General features: G+C 37.9%; 1 protein-coding gene across 1 annotated transcript in view; it reads left to right on the top strand.

The window, feature by feature from the left end:
* SHTN1 (shootin 1) overlaps positions 1–20,495 on the top strand; it is a 101,459-nt gene that overhangs the window by 6,089 nt on the left and 74,875 nt on the right. The window contains exons 2-3 of the mRNA XM_082674153.1: positions 8,168–8,220; positions 18,009–18,069. Coding sequence (XP_082530279.1) covers positions 8,168–8,220; positions 18,009–18,069 — 114 coding nt within the window. The remainder of the gene's footprint in view (positions 1–8,167; positions 8,221–18,008; positions 18,070–20,495) is intronic.

Raw genomic sequence — 20,495 nt, 5'->3', positions numbered from 1 at the left:
ACTGAAAGAACTTCCAATGGCCAAAGATGGAACAATTTGAACAACAAAATACTGGATTATAACCCAAAGTATAAAATAAATATTCATGAGTCCATAGTGATATAAATTAATGAGAAGAGACACATCTTCCATGTAGAACAGTTCCAAATAATTTATGTATCCTCCCGCTCAAAGGGCCGTGGAGCATAATGCCCTGCTCTGTAAGTGTGGGGTGTGCGTAGTGACTTCCTTCCAAAGAGAGGACAGTATGCAAAGGGGGGTAAATAGTAACTTTAAAGTGGAGAAACCTGACAGACATTACCTCAGTTAGGTGATCTAGGTCAACTTCAATAGTGATTTAAGTCATGTTGATAGTATGTACCTTTGATGTGAGATGATGAAAATGGCACTTCACCTCTGTGGTCCTCCCCTAAAAACCTATAGCCCCAGTCTCATCATGAGGAAAACATCCCAGGTTGGGGAACATTTTACAAAATATCTGATCAGTGCTCCTCAAAGTTATCAAGTTAAGGACTTTTTTTTTTTTTTTTTTTTGCGGTACGCGGGCCTCTCACTGTTGTGGCCTCTCCCGTTGGCGGAGCACAGGCTCCGGATGCACAGGTTCAGCGGCCATGGCTCATGGGCCCAGCCGTGAATCTAAAGTTTATAAAACGAAAATTTATTCAAAACAGTAATGCTGCTTACATCCTTTGTACACATATATCTCTGTAAGTGCAACTGTAGGAAAAATTCTGAGAAGTGGAATCGTTAGATCCAAAAAGTATGTATATTTTAAACTTTGTTGTGCTGTAGATTTTATTCTGTAGAGCTGTTAACACAGCCAAGCTTTGCTTTAAAATGTAGAAGGAACACTGCTTTTTTCTCTGCTTCCCATGTTAGCTAAGCATTTTATTTCATTTATTTTTTATTGATGTATCTAAGCATTGTAAACATTAAAACACGAGTTCTGAATTTTTTGTTTGGTGCAGTGAACAGTAATATATTAGGATCCTTTTAGTTACTTGATTCTATCTCAAATCCTCTATGGCACAAATCAGGGTATGATTCTGAGATTGAGATTATATATATATATGTATATCTCAACATATATGTATGTACATATACATACACACATATTTATATATATATATTTGTTTTAAATACGGCTTCGAGGAGCAGTTTTAGATTACAGAAAAATTGAGCAGAAGGTACAGAGAATTCCCTCATCTTCCCCCTCCCTGCCCCCGTTTTCCCTTATTATTATCATCTTGCATTAGTGTGGTACAGGTCTTAGAACTGATGAGCCAATATTGATACATTATTGTTAACTAAAGTCCGTAGTTTGCATTAGGGTTTATTCTTTTTTTTTTTTTTTTTTTTTTTTTTTTTTTTTGCTGTACACGGGCCTCTCACTGCTGTGGCCTCTCCCGTTGCGGAGCGCAGGCTCAGCGGCCATGGCTCACGGGCCAGCCGCTCCGCGGCATGTGGGATCTTCCTGGACCGGGGCACGAACCCGTGTCCCCTGCATCGGTAGGCGGATTCTCAACCACTGAGCCACCAGGGAAGCCCCAGGGTTTATTCTTTATGTTGTACATTCCATGGGTTTTGACAGATGTATGACATGTACCCATCATTACATTATCAAACAGAATAATTTCACTGCTCCAAAAATTTCCTCTGTTCTACCTGTTCATCCCTCTCACCTTACCCTGGAACTCCTGGCAACTAGTGATCTTTTTACTGGCTCCATAGTTTTGCTTTTTCCATAATGTTATATAGTTAAAATTGTACAGAGTATAGCATTTTTAGATTGGCTTCTTGCATGTAGCAATATGCATTTGGGCTTCCTGCATGTCTTTTGTGCTTGACAGCTCATTTGTTTCTCTTTCTCTGAATAATACTCCATTGTATAGATGTACCGTTGTTAGTTTATCCATTCACTTGTTGGTGAACATCACAGTTGCTTCCAAGTTTTGGCAGTTAGGAATAAAACTGCTATAAACATTCATGTAGTGGTAGGGTATGGGGGAAGGGAATAGTCCTGTGATAGGGTCTCTGTTTTTAAGTGAGCCTGTGCCCCAGAGCTGTGACTTTCACAAGTGCTTCTCAGTTCCAGTTTTCCCTGTCCGTGAGACAAGAAGGCTACAGGTGCTGGAGTTGGTTTTTACCTTCCCTTTAATCTGTTAGGCTCTAATAAAATAATTTCTCTTGAGGGAAGGTTTTGTTATAAAGAACAGAATGCTCTGGCCACATTTCGTGATGGCTACTTTTCCCTTCCCCTGCCAGAAACAGTAGGGAAATTTTCTCAGTATTCACTGTGAGGACCTGGTAGTACTCCTGGAGTTAAAACTCAAAAAAGTGTTGGGGCTTCTTAAGATCCGCCCACGCCTAGAGTTTTTAACTCTCAAACTTGTTGGAACTGAGCCTCTAGCAATTTGTTAGTTACAGTTTAGATTTTTTTTCCTATCTTGGCACATGAGGGTGTTTCTGCACCTTGGCTTCTGCTCCAGTAAGTTGTGATCCTCTGTATCTGTCTGAGTGTATGTCTAATTTTTGGAGTAGTGATTTGCCCTGTGACTTCAGTTCTCTCATGGATCCAAGAAGAGTTGTTGATTTTCAGTGTGTTCAGCTTTTTTTGTTGTTGTGAGGACCAGAGTGTCGGCTTACAAGCTCCTTACATGCCAGACCAGAAACCAGACTTACATACGTATTTTAAAGTTCTCAGTTTCCTTCCTTTCTGGTGGTTAACTTGAAGTCATTAATATAGTTTGTTGAGATTACTTCTTAAGCATCATTAAATCATTAACACTGTACTGTGTGTTCTATCAGGTGAAGAGTGAATTTCAGGTTTGCTATAATTTCTTTTAGATGAAATCTCTCACCTTTGTTTTTTGATCAGGTTTTCCAGCAGTGTTTCCCTGGCTTTTCTAATGCTTTAATTAACAACTGAGGTATAAACAACTTCTCTTTCTATCCTGGCTTTAAGAGCAGAACCTACTGGGATGTGTGCAGAAGTGAATAATGTCCTAATTGAACATTATCTGTTATGACTTATGTCCTCATACCCCATTAGTAAGAGATGTTTCAAGGCTCCATGAGCCTCAAAGATGTAAACTCAGTGGATGAGAATATACATTAGAAGATCTCATGAGGCAGTGTTTTTCTGGTTACATTTGATGGCTATTTACAGCTTCATTTTTATTAAGTATCTTGTTGTAACCTATGATTTAAGAGGCCCTTTTAATATGGGGAGGAAAGTATGTGCTCTTTCATGATTTGTTCATGTGAAGACCTAGATCCATTCTTCCTCCTTCCTGAATTTAACACACATTTATTAAGTGCCTACAATATGTCAGGCATTGTGCTAGAAGAGGGCATCTGGATGCATAAAGACATAGTCTTCAACCTAGAGGGTTATTTCTGGTCTAGTGCTTTAGCACACTGCACAGAGTAGTGCTCATAAATGTTTTTTACATGGATGACCTTTAGGATCAGTAGACTGGTTCTGCTTCCACCATTCCTTACTGTGGGATTTGACTTTTCTATGCATTTGTGTCTTCACTTTTAAAGGGGAGATGTTAATATTTGGCTTAATTGCTCTACATCACAGATTTATATGAACCACTCATTTCATTCAACATAGGCATAGACTCTGTGCTTTGTATTCTGCTGAGTGTAAGGTATATAGCAAGGAATTGAGTGGGAGAAAAGACAAGAAAACAGACCTGTGTTCAGACAACTTATAATGTTGCATGTAGATGCTCCAGTAGAGATCTATGAACAGTATACTTTGGTAGTATATTAGAAATATAAATGCTGATTTTTGCCCCCGTTATATGGGGAGAGTTTCTTAGAAGAAATGACAGTTGAACTGCATTGAAAAGGAGGAGGTAGGGAAGATGCGGAAGGGGAGACCTTGCAGGCAGAAGGGAAAATATTTGTAAAGACACTTGGGTATGAAAGGTCTTAGAGGGTTTAGGGAAGCATTGGGACTTTGGGTATGATGGAGTGAGTGTGGTCTCTGATTGGGGAGAGGAGAGGAGAGTGGGGTTCCCAGGTTGTGAAGCTAACATCTTTGGTGGTTTTTAAACAAGAGAATGAAATAAGCAGGTTTCTTTGTTACAGTGCTAACTAGTGTCTACCTTGTAAAGAATGAACTTGGCATAGAGGGCAGCTAGAGGCTAGATGAGAGGGTTTTGCTATTATTGAGGGTCAGAAATAGGGCAGAGATACTGGTGATAGAGGAAGGGCAGATTGGAGAGACATTTTGAGATCTGAGCAGTTGATGATCCTTTGGTGGTGGGGGAAAGTGGGGAATCAAGGGTGATCCTGAGGTACTAGCTTGAGAACTAGGTAGATGATGGTCCTGTATACAGGAAGTAAGAGGTTTGGGTGAAATGGAATTGATGAGTTCACTTTCTAACATGTTGAGTTTGAGGTACTTGTAAGGTATGTGGACAGAGATGTCCAGAACTGTACTGTTCAGTAGAACTTCCAGCTGCGATGGAAGTGTTCTGTGGCCACTAGCCACATGTAGCTATTGAGCACTTGAAATGTGGTGAGAGCAGGTGAAGAGCTGAATTTTAAATTTTATTTAATTTTAATTAATGTAAATGTAAGGAGCCACATGTGGCTAGTGGCTACCATATTTGACAGTGCAGGTCTAGACAGTGTTGGTTGGAAATACTGATCTGGAGCTAATGCTAGGATAGGGTGGTTAAGCTTCCTGGGTCTGAGAGGTTTTCAGGGGCACTGGACTCTAAAATGCTGAAACTGCAGAAGGCCCAGGCAAGTTGATTGTTGCTCACCCTAGCCAGAGGTGTTATTGGCCTGTAATTCTGAACTTTAGTTGTCATGTTTCTCAAACAACTAAGTCTACTCAGCTGCTTCCTGGGGTGGCTGTGTCATGGTTTGCAGCTTGTAAAGAAAATTCTCTTTCTTGGCATTAGTGGGTTAGAATATAGAACCAGCATGATTCTTGAAGCACATGCTTTGCCTGCTATTCTCCTTGTTTTCTCCACATTTTCCTTTTTCTTCCATTCTATACTCCTATGTAGTGAGTCCCCTCTTTGGTTGCACATTAAAATCACCTGGGGTGCTTACCTCTTAAAGAAATACGGATGTCCAAGGTCCACCTAGTTAAATGAGAATCTTGGGTTGGGGGTGAGTGGAGAGGAGGCTAGAGAGCTGTAGGATTTAAAAGCTCCCCTGGTGATTCTAATGTGCAGCCAGGATTGAAAAGTACAGCTTCAGACATGCTTCCACTTCTTTGCCACCTTCTTTTTTTCCTACAACAAACTACAGTTGATCTTTAACCCCCTCTCTCCTCCTTTTCTTTGGTGGAAGGTAGTAGTACTTAGGATTTCAGAGATTTTCTGCTCTGCCATCTTTCAGGCCATGTATCACCGAAGTAAGCCTGAGACTGAAGGCATTAGGGAGCAGCCTGATCGCTTGCTGTATCAGTAATGATAACCTTTGTTTAACATGCATTCAGCATTTAATATGCCTAAGCACTCTTGTTGCATGTTAGCTCACCTACTCTTAATAAGAACACTATGAGAGATGTACAGTTATTATTCCTATTTTCCAGATGAGGAATCTGAGACGCAGAGAGTAACCAGTTTACCCAAGGTACCTGACTAAGTTAAGTGCTTGGACTGCACTTTTAAATTGCTGTGCTATGTGACTTTACAGTATAGTGAACTATGCTGTATCTGTAAATGCAAGGGATGAAGTCTTCCCAAGCTGCAGATGTCTTTCACATGACAGAGAATTGGTCAAAATCATTTCTTCTTTTTTTATTAATTCAAAATTTGGAGGATCTCTCTCATTAAATCACTTGAGTTTCACAGCTTATGTTAAAAAGTTTTGAAACTGTGAGCCAGCTGTAAAACGATAAGGCTTTCTCTGTGACCCTTTGGCATTGCCAAAAGAGAAGTAGCTGAATAACATAGGTCATTATAGTTTTTACCAGTTTTGCTAAAGATGCGGTTACACGTTTTCACTATGATATATGTGAATATTGTTTAGGGCAGTAATCTTGGTTTTTTTAAATTCAAAGAAATAAAAATATAAGTAAATATTTTTCGTTTATGCCCAATTCCCCAACTGCCCCTTCCCACTACCAAATGGTTGAATTCTTCCCATACTTTTCCTCTCCTTTCCCTGTACTTGGCTTCATTTTTTTTTTTTTTTTTAAGTTGCTTACAGTCACGGAAAGCATATTTTCTGTGGTTTCCATTAAGATATGATAGGTAAAGATTCATGATAAATGCTTTTCATAAAGACCCAGTAATTGGGAGTCTATAGTGTTTCGCCTGGATTCTGTTGGCATTATAATGGAAGAACAGTGTCGGTATTTTTAAAAAGGCCTTCATAGCCGTTATCTGGTGCTTTAAATAGAAAAAAAAAAATTTCTTACTTTTTTTTTTCTGTATGTCTGTAAAGTAGGTCATCAGGAATAGAGTGGTAAATCAATTTTGATTTTTCAACTTTATCTAAAGATACTTTTAAATGTCAAGTAAACGAAAGCAAAGTCTCTCAATAAAGTATTTATTTTTTGAAACAATATTAGATGTAGTAATAAGATTTGGGACCATGACCATAGACTACCTAATGATGTAAGTGCGTATTTTTAGAATCTCTTAGTTCATGTTTCTTTTTGTTAGAAAAAGGAAGGGGAGGGACATTTTATTGAATTTTCAGAACCGAGGACAATTTATTTCATACTCATTGGTTAGGGTTTGTCTGATGGAGGCTGATAAGGAGCTGGTGTGCAGAGGGCTTCATTCTGTGATCAATCAAATCTTTTCTGTTGAAACTGTAATGATTTTTTAAAGGGCTGTATCTTTACATGTGTACATTTAGCTATCTTATGGGCTACCTAATTTTCAAAGATTAGAAATTTTTTTTCAAAAAAAAGATTCTTTTTTGAGTGTGGCTTCAATAAAATGTCCGTTAATTCTTATTTAGATGGTTATGAAGTGCTGATAAAACTTCGGGCCGTTGATGGTATAGTCTCATAAATATTTGTTTATTTGAATTGGATTTTAAGATTTCGGTCCGGTCATCATAGTAACTATTCTAAACCCTTCAGATCCCTGTTGAAAGGAACAGCATATACTTTACCATCTGAATTGTTTTGGCGGTATTCTCTGCTCCAGTGGTTAGAATCATACACTTTGGAATTAATGACCAGATTATATGGAATGTTCTTGAAACCACTGGTTTCAGATTTTTAATTGATATCTTCAGGTTCTTCATAGAAATAGGAAGCTCTGTTTGTCTTTTTTTTTTTTTTAAAGAAAAACTTAGCTTTTTGTAGATAAATCCCAATGAAATTTTTTTAACGTAAAAGTATAAAAATCCAAACTTGATTATTGTCTGGCTGTCTGGTGCCAGTCAAAATGCTGGTCTGGGAGTGGGCAGTGGTTCTGCTGGGTCCACCTTAGACATTCTGCTCCATCAATAGTCCTAAATCAGTCTCTTTCTTCCCACCTTACGCTCTAAATGGCACATTCTCAACTGTGAGGCTATCTAAAAATGGTGCTTTGGCTAAGAGATGAATGTGGGAGTTCAGCTTGCTTTTCTGGCAGTGGAGGATTTTAAGTAGAAAACTGCTGCTTTTCCCACATAGCTGGAAATAGTTCCAGATAATTCACATATTTTTCTAATTTAGTGAAATGAATCTGGCTGGAATCTGGTCATGGCTTGGTGGTTGATGATCTTGCAGTGCCTGAAAATAGTTGTTCTTAGCTGAATGCTCATAACAGAAACTTTCCCCTGCGGATAAAGAAGATATGTGACATTGAGTTTATTTTCTGGAGGCTAATCTTAAATAAACCTGTGATTATAGCACCACAGACTAATCTTGCTGGAAGGAACTTCAGGGACACCAACCTGTCACAAGTGCTGAACATCAAAGATGAGAAGTGACTTGTCATAGGCACTTATGGCTCATAGGTCTTCCTAATAACCCAGGAGAACTGAAATTCGGCTCCGTGGGCTCACATCTGCTCTGGTCTCTTCTTCTTCCTTATTCTTAAAAGCAGGAGCCCTTCTTCTGTGGCCTCTTCTCCACCCCACCCAGAACCTTGTAAATAGACAATAGGGGTTAGTTGGGTTCCCAGGTTTTCCCATAGTAAACTTTTGATAGCATTGTAACATTGCTTTCCTTTTTTTCTTTTAGCAATAGGTGAATATGAAGACCTCAGAGCAGAGAACCAGAAGACAAAGGAGAAGGTTTGTACTTTACCCTTTCTTTCCTCTCTTACTTGTGTAAAAGCCTAGACAGCATGGTGCATTGTTCTGCCACCAGTTTCAGTTAAATGCGAATGAGAGTGGGTTTTTTAATTTCTTTTCTCCTGCATGTGTGGTTCAGGCTAATATCAACTCCAGGCTCCAGATGGTAAAGAATAGCAGGCATGCCACAGTGGGCGCTGCTCTGGGAGATTAACTACACGGCTAAATGTGCAGCAAGGCACCAAGCCAAGCAACTCAAGCCCCCAAGAATTGTACTTTTTCCAGCAGTCAGATTTGGGATTCTAGTGATGGAATTGAAGGCCTGAGACATTTACCTTTTGGGTTGAGACATATTAGATCTGGAGAGAACTCTTTGGAATTAGTCATTGGTGTTTAGCTCAGATGCTTCCCTAAACCCTTTGTATGTTTGCTTCCTCTAAGTATATGAATAATCTGTTGGAAGTTGAAAAACACCCAATGTGAAGATGGTGAAGCGTGGTGAATATTTTCCTGGGCTCTGGCAGTTGTATTTTTTAACGGTTAAATAATTAAATTCTACTTACCTTTATGTCTCTGGACATATCCATTTAAGATTCATGAGTGTTTTGTTTTGTTTTGTTTTGTTTTGCTGTACGCGGGCCTCTCACTGCTGTGGCCTCTCCTGTTGTGGAGCACAGGCTCCGGACGGACGCGCAGGCTCAGCGGCCATGGCTCACGGGCCCAGCCGCTCCGCGGCATGTGGGATCCTCCCAGACTGGGGCACGAACCCGTGTCACCTAGCATCAGCAGGCGGGCTCTCAACCACTGCGCCACCAGGGAGAAGCCCCATGAGTGTTTTTTTAACATATATCTTTTTTTCCCTATAAGTTTAGGGAAGGGACATACAGAAGGGAAGGCTAAAGAAAGTAGAGGGACTGAGTAGAAAATGAAAAGGAGAGAGAGGGGGAACTGTCCATTATTGTTATTTAGATATAAATGAAACTTATTTTAAAAATTTTAAATTTCTATTTTTAGAAATTTGTTTGATAGACCAGATATTTCAAAGCATAACATCCATGGTGGAAAATTAATAAGACAGGTCCTTCGTGGTTATGAAAGAAGGTACACATCATTATGCAACCTTGTCTTTAAAATTTCAGAGTAAGAGCTGTAATGAAAATTGGCAGTGAGCTAAATATTTGTAAAACTTGTGGCACGTTTGTGGGTATTTATTGAACTCTTAAAAATCATATTTAACTTTTTTACTTGTATTAATTTGCCACCTATATAGATGTTGGTGTGGTGGTATTAATGGTAAGTCCTCTAGTTCAAAGCACATTATAATAGATTTTTAGATCGTTATTTTTCACCCACGTTTCATGCTCCTTTGCTCATTTGTAAATATTATTTGTAAATATTATTTTTGAAATAAAATTTTTATTTAAAAATTTATTTATATTTGAAATTTTAAGTATCTTCCCTTCCTTTCACTAGGCAATTCAGGGAATGGTGGGTGGGGTGATGAGAATATCTGTGATAGAAGGTGGCTGGTACATGCGTCTCTAATATGGTAAGGAGGTCACATAATACAGTTTGACAAGATTTCTAATTCTAACATAACCACACAAAATCACAGATGTCCCGAGGATGCCAACAGGTGGGGAGTATATGCTTAGATCTTGGGTCCCTGTTGTCCCATAATTTTAAAGCAAAGCTAATGGGTGAAGCTTATGCCAGATAGCTTGAGTCTTTTTCCGTAAGATACCCAGCCATCTTCCAGCTCTAGGAGAAGGAGCCAAGACGTTATCAGTCAATTGAGTCTCTTCTATATATGTTCCTGGTCCAAGGGGGGAAGAGCAAAACTAGTTGGAAGGGTTAATTCAGGAGAACTCCTTGGTTTAACCTGGAAGATAGAAGGAGGGAAAGCAAACAAGTGTCTTCATTTGATGAAGAAAGAAGGATATAGAAGAATGTGAATAACATAAGAGGAAAAAGAGTAAATTTTTTGTTTTCTCTTATCCTTCTTTAATCCTTGCTTACTTGTAGACCTAGCATTGCCCTAAAGATAGTAGATGTTCTATAAACATCTGTTATTAGTGATGATGATGGTTGTTTAACTGCGAGCCACTTTCTGCAGTGAGTTTTTATGTGAACCATCTGTTATACAAGTGAATTGTAGGTAAGATGCATTTGGCAAAACAAGGATTAAAAATTACCTTAGTCCATTACCTGTTTACATGTTTCTCTACACAGAGTATGTCCTGATACTTTTGTAACATCTGTATTGACGTGCTTCTGTACTTATTCTTTAAAAATAACTATTAACAGAAATGGGAAGAAAAGAAATGAAAGCAATATGGAATGCTGTGTGGTTGGGTAAAACAAAATACGATGGTTTTAAGTTTACCGCACTCTGTTTATCTTGTGTTAAAAGACTAGTAGGCTTATTACTGCAGAGTTTTCCCCGAATTGGGGGCTGTATTACAAAGGAGGGAAGCCTATAATAAAAGCCTTTTTAATACAGCACAGAATGAGTAAAAGCAGCTTTAGTTCTAGAGGTGGTAAATGGAGAACACCATTTTCTCTGGCAAAGCATTCTCTGTGCCTGGCTGTGTGAGCTTTGTCCAGTCCCCATCAGCAAATATTCATGGCCATTCTTACCTCGTGACCCCACACGAGTTCAGTTAAATCAGTCAAGGATAGGAATCTAAAGTAAGAGTCTTTTGCCATAGTTAATTTGGTGTGGGGAAATTTTGCAGAAGTGTAAGCGACCAGAAAAATAAATGGCAAGTTTTTTCCTTCTGTGTGTCCACATTAAGTCTAGACATCTTTGTTGTCAGGTCATGAACCTTATCAATGGGAAGAGACAGTGGGTGTGATTCCTTTGGGTAGATCTTTTTATGCCCTGTTTAGAATCTCCTCTGTTGAGACAAGTGGTAGGACATGAATTTCCTCAGAACAGGCGGTTGCTTAAGAGACTGTTTTTTTAAGCAGCTACTGTGTCATGTACATTCCCTTATCTCCCTTATCTGATGCTCCAAACAACCCTGTGCCAGCTCTATTTCACAGAAAACAGGACATCAGGGCTTAACAGAGTCTAGATTCAGACAGGGTATTCTAACCAAAAATACTCATTTTGAAGCAGGTAAACCTAGGGGATCTAATTGACTTTTTCCCCAAAGGTCTTGGTTTTATTCTTAATTTTTTATTGTTAGCCCATGAATTTTCCACAGCAAATTATCAGACTCAATACTTTTCTGGATCGTTTGTCTTCATCATCTATTGGTTTGTATTTAAAAACTGAAAGTTAAATATCAAATCAGTCTTACATCAGAAAAATTCTCGCGTGCGTGTGCCTCTGTGTGTTTGTTTGTGTGTGCGCGCGCACATGTGTATAGATTCTGACATAATGCATTCCAAGGGTAAGAGTAGGAGATTTGGGAGGGTGGGCCAGTGTTTTAATGATCTTTTCCTTTGCAGTTCTCCCTTTTTAAGAACAATATAACGCTGATCATTTTGTGGTTTTTATCAATGTCTTTGAGGATGGAATCAGGATCTGAGTTGATAAGGAAAACTTTTTGCTGAATGCCTTCTGAGTACTGGGATATAAAGAAAAATGTACGAAGGTCCCACTCTAGAATAAAACTACTCTAAGGAGGGACGCAGGCAAGTTGACAAATAACTGTGATAAATTGTACATATAAGTGAATGCTTAGAGTTTAAGGGTGGAATGGGAAAAGAACAAAAAGACAAGGTTCCTACTCAATTCCATGTGACTAACTCTTATCTCTTAATGCTTGGATTAAATGTGGCTTACTTTTTTTCAAAGTCTTCTTTCTCTCACAAGCAGAATTGTCGCCTCTTTGTAATGAAACATCTGTATATTTCTTATGCACTTACCACATTTTATCAACCAAAATTCATTATCAAAATATTATATAGGGTACATGTAAGATATCTGGGTTGGATTAAAGTGTAAAAGCTTCAGTTTTGTTTTTTCTAGACATCAAGATAGGTGGAGATTATGGAAAGGGTGCTACTTATTTTTTGCCCAGTTTCTAAATAGCATTATCAACAATATGTTAAAAAGTGAGAAGGCCTATCACATTGAAGTCAACAACCCTTCCAAATTATTTTTGGGGTAAAAAAAAATAGAGGACTTGTATATTTTGAATTCAACCAAATGAAGTTTTACTCTGCTTGTGAAGCAATCATCATATTTAAATGTGTTAGTCATGCTTCTACAATTGAAGGGCATTCTCTTATGACTCATTCAGGATCTTTGTCATAGCTGTTTGTGGTTTTTTTCCTATATGGGGGGGCAAAGCTTTTTTGAGCTTTTAATGGAATAGCTTTCACATTTCTCAGAGTGGTGGGGGCAATGTGGAGTGTGCATAAAAAGAAGGAAATCTGTAGAATAGAAGAATGTCTGCCTTTGAACAGTAAGTATTTATGTTTAATTCTATGTTCCGAGATCGAGTTTTGAAATGAATAAATGTTTAAGTGGCTGATTAGAAGTCGTTTGGGTGAGCTACTGTAACACTGCATCAGGCGGTTCTGTCAGCTTGCCAGGAACAATGAATGAAAAGGGAATGAGACAGACACTTTCCAAGACTTAGGTTTCAAGAAGCAAGATAGATGATACTGTTTGCATCTTGGCTCAGTTGTCTATTGTTAAAATTTCTTCATCTTTTGTAAATTTCAGAGGTGAAGGTCCCAAAGTATTTTATTTAAAAAAAATCAGTAAAGAAGCCACTTTAAAGAGCAAGATATGCATCCATTATGCTAACTGTTCATGCATAATACATTCACATACATGCAGTTTCTTTAGAGCAGAGTGGCAAGTGGTTGTGCCAGAGAAAAAGTAATTACTTAGCAGTTTGAAAGTGAAAATGAGTCTCTTATTAACAGCAATCTATCCAGAAACAAAGAGCAAGGATCTCTGTTCTGATGACATGTGTTTCCATCTAACACACAATACCTAGAATTTGGAGAATGCTGTAAGACAGCTTTAGGGGACAGCTACTACTTTATTGCCTGTGAAAATTGGAGGGAAAGAACTTTGAATTGGAAGAAAGAACACTACCGAAAGAGAGTGAAAAGAATTCCATCCTAGTGGGAATGATTTAATTTATTGTGTTCTTTAAGGATAAGCACAGCTGAGTTCTAGCCAAACTTACATAGGTGGAACAATAGAATTGTTGAGTTTTACTAAAAATGATTTGATGGTCCTCGAACTGCATCACCAAATATTCTAAAACAGGTAAATATGGACAATTCTGATGCTTTGCCTGTTTAAACTTTTAAATATTGTAACTGGACATAAAAGGAATGAAGTTCAAGACAAATAAGTAAAAAATGGTGTGGAGTTGAGACCTTTTCAGACTTAATGTTGTAGCCTCTGCTGTATGTTCCTGTAGTGCAGTACTTCTCTCATTATGGCAAGCGTTCTTATAAATTGCTTGTTTCACTGTTGATCTTTCTTGGTTGATCATAACTTTTGTGAGAGCACATTGCCTGTTATGTTCCCCACTGTATTTTCTCTGCTTAACATAGCACCTGTATGAATAATTTGTTCAATACTTGGAGGAAGGAAATAAAGGCATTCAGTGATTACAGTAGATGCCTGCTTAGAAGTCTAATTCAGTCAACTGTACGGTAGTTGTCTTTGTGTAGATTGCCTACTCTGTTGCTGTCCTGTGTATGCAGTGCATGTGTGTACTTCTTGGGCCCCACACTGGCCTTTCTGTAGGCTGGCAACTCTTTGTTGCATTTGTGTGTCATGGAGATAAAAATGAATGTTTATGTTAGTGGAAGTTAGACACAATTCAGAATATTGGGGGTTTTCTTGCATAAAATATACACACAGCAAAATATAAAGATATCTTAGTACCTACAGTTATCTGTACTTCTGCTGAGCCCCGTTAAGCAGACATTTTAGTACAAACAGGAGTTGGATGATATGCGAGGCAGAAAGAACAGAGCTGCCTATTTCGGTCGGGGAGAGGGGAATACCAATACACACTGGAAAGACTTTCCTTCACAAATCAGTCTGCCAGTGCTTTGAGATGCTGGTTTAGTTTCAGAAGCCAGGTATCTGCCTGGATGAGCCTCAAGGAAGAGTTCTGGAAAACAGCCAGGGCTTCTAATATGAAGAGCTTTCAAAAGCAGCAAGGCTAACCTCCCGCCAATTCACCACTTCATGAAGAGCCAAAATAGAGACTCTAGAATTGATGTAATGTGATCCAACTTGCTTAAACCAGCCAGCACTCGTGCTGCTGGGTTCTACCCCAGCCTTGAGCTACAGAGAATCGTTGAGCATCGTAATTAAGGGACGTGGGCCCAAGAACATCTGTTGCTATTGCAGAGTCTTCACGAGCAATTCTCACACAAAAAGAAGCAGTTTCTACAAATGATGCAGCTGCGTGAGCAGGAGAGAGGAAGGGGTAGGATGGGTGAGGGGCTTCTGTGGGATGTAAAGATACAACGTTCTTCCAAAAAGGCCCGGAATCTTTGCTACTTTCTCTCTGTTGGTAGATCGAGAGAAAGGTTACAAGATATTTTTCTGGGTTCATCTAAAATGATGAAATAAGGAGATGTTTGGATTTCTGCTTAGTAAACGGGTACGTCCTTCATATTTTGCTCAGCTCTGGTTGGAATAAATAAGTTGCTTTTGCAGCATGTGTAAATCCCCGCCCCCACAATACACACCCCTTTCAGTATCCATAGCAGATGGTAAATTCTGTGGCTGCCAGTTCTATCATAATATGGTTGCAGAAAATAGAAAGCACAGCAACATGAAGACCTCTGATAGAACACAGCTGGTGTTGGGAGACTGCTTCTGAATCTGCTGGTGATGACTATAGAGTTAGTGTGAAAGCACATAGCTGGACTGTAGAAACTTGTTACTTGAATGTTGGGATAAGACTGTGATGTTGAGACCCTTTATTAACCAAAGCATGTCTACCTGGGCCTTATGAGCGAAGAGCATGGGCCATGGGTGGGCAGACTGGCAGGGTGGTGGGGAAGTACAAGGGGAACAGGTACTACATTCTAGAAAATGAGAGGAGCGTTCCTGAAACAGCTGGCTAGCACGCTCATGAAGTTAGGTGTTACACTATCTGGTGGGGGAAGGATCTCATAAACGTATTTGAGAATCCAGGACTCTATAGAGTGTTTAGAATTTTAAACACCAAAAGACAATAAATACAATTTACATGTGAAGTTGGGACTAGAAACTGTATTAGAATTACTTTTTTACAGAAGTTAAATTGACACAAGAAAACTTTAATGAAAGGATATGGCTTTTCCTTTAGAAAATGGTCCTGCCTGACCCCTCTTGTGGAGGGTCTAGGTCAGGATTTAGTAAATAGCTTTGCTGGTTTAACACCGTGTACTCGTTTCGTGTACTCTAGCCAGAATGGATTTACCCAAATGAACAGAGATAGGTTTTTAAAACTAAAACTTCTAGAAAGTTTCAGTTCCTGAGAGACTGACGTACAAAACTGAACTGCTTTCTTAATTTTTTTATTTTAAAAATATTTTAAAAGCATAGAAAAGGGCAGAGAATAATATAACAAATACACACCTCACAGAATTAGCTTATTTTTTTTTGAAACTTAAAAAGAAAAAAGAATGCTACAGATAAAATTGAAGGTCCTTTGTGTCACCCAGCCCTAGACCCCTTCCCCTCCCTATCTTTTAAGAGGCAGCTACTGTTATGTATTTTGTGTATATCCTTCTAGTTCATGTTTTTATGTTTTTATATATACCATATGTATTGGGAAATATACAGATACAATATAAATATATAAAGTGTTTTTGTGTGCTTAAGGTATCATTTGATATATATTCTATAATTCCTTTTACTCAACATTATGGTTTCTGAGGTTTATCTATGTTGATACATTTAACTTCAGTTCATTCATTTTCATTTATAGTGTATTATATGGATATACATGATTTATTGTTATTATAAATGCAGAACATGTTTGTATAGATCATTTTGTACACATTGCTAGAGATTCTAGAATCTAGAAGTAGAATTGCTGAGTCATAGGGTATGTACAAGTCCAATTTTGTTAGTTTATTTCCAAAAGTAGTTATGCTAGTTGACATTTCATCTGCAGTATGTGAGAGTATCCGACATCTGATCCCAGACTTCTCCAGTTTTTGCCAGTCTATTAGATGAGAATATCTTACTATTTTAATTTGGGTTTTCCCAATTATCAGTGGCATCATAATTTTTTAGCCATTGACATTTGAAAATAAAAATATCCAAAGGTGTGAAATCCCAAAAAACATATCCCAGATGTGTTTTTCTGACAAGGTAGGATTAAAATATAACTTTGTTCATATGGTCCTCTTAGTATAATAGTATTCCCACACAATTAAAATTTTAATTATCATTCTAATAGCTAAAATCACTTTTTAAAGTTTTAGATATTTTTGATGAAAATCTTCCTAAAATGTGTTTTACTTCCTATTTTGTGAAAATCGGGGTGAATTGAATTCAGTTCTCATAATGAATGTTAGGTTTTAAAAAAATTCATTAATGTCTACAGAGCCAGTTTAGATACTTGTTTCTGTACCTGATACCCTAAAAGATCCTCACGCTTTAATAAGTTATTTTTGCCTTCCCTCCTTTTAATTTGCTACCTTCTTCTATTCAGAATTCTAAGGATACATGGATGGTTTTTTCTTGAGTGAGAGAGTGCATGGGACTTGGGCAGCAGTTTGCCTCCAGGCAGTGGTCACTTCCAGTGTGCCCCCAGGGTTCTGGATAATTGAAACTGCGCAGTTTCAGCAATCTGACCTGCGGATGAGTGGGGTTTTTACTGTGTCAGCAAAATACCTACTTAAAAAGAGGCACAAATATTCTCTTAAAGAATGAATACATTTTAACTCAAGGATGTTAAATTGGTCTGTTACTGAAGAGATAATGAGCCTGGAAGGTGACTCATTATCTTAGAAGGTCTGAGAAAATTGGCCAGATACAAGTGGTACAAATATCATGCTGGTGAGCAGTAACAAATACCATGTGGCCATTCATGCCTTTTTTCCCTTCGTATATTTTTTTTCTTTTTAAAATTATTCTATTTTTCTTCTTTTTTATTGAACTATAGTTGATTTACAATATTGTGTTAATTTTATGTGTAGAGCAGAGTGATTCTGTTGTATGTGTGTGTGTATTCTTTTCCATTAGGTTATTACAAGATGTTGAATATAGTTCCCTGCGCTATACAGTAAATCCTTGTTGTTTATCTGTTTTATATATAGTGATATGTATCTGTTAATCCCGTACTCCTAATTTATCTCCGCCCTCTCCCTTTTGGTAACCATAAGTTTGTTTTCTATGTCTGTGTGTCTGTTTCTGTTTTGTAAATAAGTTCATTTGTATTATTTTTTAGATTCCACATATAAGTGATATCATATATTTATCTCTGTCTGACTTACTTCACTTGGTATAGGAATCCCTAGGTCCATCCATATTGCTGCAAATGGCACTATTTCTTTTTTATGGCTGAATGATATTCCATGGTATACATATCACATATCTTCTATATCCATTCATCTGTTGATGGACACTTAGGTTGCTTCCATGTCTTAGCTATTGTACATAGTGCTGCTATGAACATTGGGGGTGCATGTATCTTTTTGAATTAGAGTTTTTGTCTTTTCTGGATATATCATTAATGCTTTTTTAAGATTTTTATTTTTTGTTTTCATAAAATTGTTTATGTTTGCTCTTTCTTGTCTTTCCAAACTTATGATATAAAGTTAACATTTCTGCTTTTTTCTCATTTCAGTGTGACAAAATTAGGCAAGAACGAGATGAAGCGGTTAAAAAACTGGAGGAATTTCAGAAAAGTATGTGAGCATTTCAGTGGAATTGTTCTAACACATACAACTGTGCTTTGGGATTATGTGGGTAGACATGTACCCTGTGTTTAGTTGCTGATGCATTGGGTGTCCAAGAAAGGAAGAATTGTCTTCCTATTTGCCCAAAAAGTGCTCTGGCATTACTGTGATTTTTAAAGAAATGGATTGAGCGTTATTGTTTCATAAGTATATTATTTATATATATATAAAACACAGTTTGTACTTGTTATAAAAAATTTTACTATACAGAACAGTTAAAAGAGAGCAAATTTGTTATCTTCACTCTTTGAGAAAAGCCAACATTAGTATTTTATAGTCTTTTTTTCCTGATCTTTTATCTGTGAAATATATGTATCAACAAAAAATACAGTCATGCTTTGCATTCAGTTTTATAGCCTACTCTTTTCAGTAAACAGTATATTATAGTCATCTTTGCATGTCAGTAGAGATATGTATATCAGTTTTTAGTGTTGCCCATAGTATTCTATTATATGATAGTACCGTAATTTATTTAAACAATTCTTCAGTGATAGATGGATTATTTCTGGTTTTTAGTAATTATCAATAATGCTGTGACAAGTATTCTTATACATACATTTTTACAGTGGTCTGGTTAGTTCCTTAGGGTAATTTATGGAAAAGGAATTCTAGGTTTACAGAACTATACATTTTTAGGAGTTTGAATGGTTGAAATAGCCCTCTCACCAAGGAAAGTTATATTCCCACAGAAGCTTTAATAATCTTCTTAATTTTTGCTATGTTATTTTTTATGTGATGTAAATCTGTTATTACTTCATCCCCTAAAATAGAACATATCTGATCACACTCAGAAGGATCAGAAGGAAATAAGTCACGGGAAAGGGCCAGACCTTAGCAGGGAGAGTGACCCTCCCCCTTAGAAGCAGGGCCTTTGTCCATCCTTCTGCAGGTGCCATGTTAGTCAGGTTGTTTGATTATATCATAAAGCGTTGACTTGGTAACTACACCACAAAGCATTTTATTCTTGTTGAAGGTAAAGCAGCTATAAAAATGCAGCATTACAGTGAAATTTCAATAGCCAGTTTATTTCAGGTATCTGGCTGTAACGAGGAAAACCAAAGGGAATATTGTTGATAAAACCTATCTTTGGTGGCCAATATGCTATGACAGAACTATTTTTTATCTGTGAATGTGTGGATTGTAGCTGTTTAGGACCTTCTCCTTCCCTAATGCAGGATTAATGGGACATTCTTACACTTGAACTGACACTGGGTTGCAGCTTCAAGAGTTATACCATTGACATAGTTACCAGTTAATGTGTTTGAATTAGTTATTGATATTGGATTGGCATACTCTGTGCAGTGGGAATAGTTCGAATTCTTATGGTTGGAGTTATAAAATGTTTTGGTCCAGGTAGGTAGTAGGGATTTTACCTCTTGCATTATGCAGAAATGGAAGCAACTTCCTACCAAATCAGCCTACCTTTAGAGTAACATGTAAACTTTGCTTTCATCTACCATTTCTCTTTTCCATTTCTCTTCCTCTAAATACCTTTGATAGTTTTAAAAATTTACATTTTTCCTTATGAGCAACTCAAAGCTTGAAAGAAATCATCTTTATTGTTGTTTTCATTCAATTTTTACCTTTACTACATCAACCTAATTTAAGTTTGGATGGCAGGAGAACAGAGTATTAACTCTTCACTCAGTCTCAAAAGAACAGAAAATGGAGACTAAGAAAACTTTAAATATTTGTTAAAAAATTGAGTTAAATGGTTCACGACTTTAGAACATAGAGTAGAATTTCAGATTTGGAAGGGAATTAGGCAGTTTTCACCAGTAAAAGGCACCATTTGGTGTGAATCCCTGTAGCCCTGAGCAATTCCTTCATTAGTAAAAATGGAATAAATGACCCTACCTTATAGGCTGTTCGAGGATTAAATGAGATAATCCATGTAAAAAGTGCTGAACACAGTGCTTGGCACTATAGTAAGTGCTCAATAAATACTAGTTGCGGGCTTCCCTGGTGGCGCAGTGGTTGAGAGTCCGCCTGCCGATGCAGGGGACGTGGGTTCGTGCCCCTGTCTGGGAAGATCCCACATGCTGCGGAGCGGCTGGGCCCGTGAGCCATGGCCGCTGAGCCTGCGCGTCCGGAGCCTGTGTTCCGCAACGGGAGAGGCCACAACAGTGAGAGGCCCGTGTACCGCAAAAAAAAAAAAAAAAATACTAGTTGCTGCTACCACCATCTCATTTACTGCACCATCCAGGGCTTGACTGCCCTTCAGTATTAAGAGTTTGTATCATTTACCTTTGATGAATTAGTTTCTGAACACCAGTCTCCACATTTGGACAGCTCCAGGGGAAGGTTTCTTTTGGTACTAAGTTGAAATCTGCCTTCCTGTAATGTTTACCTAGTTCTAGTTCTGGTTCTCCAGG

The sequence above is a fragment of the Grampus griseus genome (assembly GCF_964374135.1).
Source record: "Grampus griseus genome assembly, chromosome: 16".
Taxonomy (NCBI): domain Eukaryota; kingdom Metazoa; phylum Chordata; class Mammalia; order Artiodactyla; family Delphinidae; genus Grampus; species Grampus griseus.
Note: the sequence above shows the minus strand (reverse complement) of the source record. Positions and strands in the feature narration are given on the sequence as shown.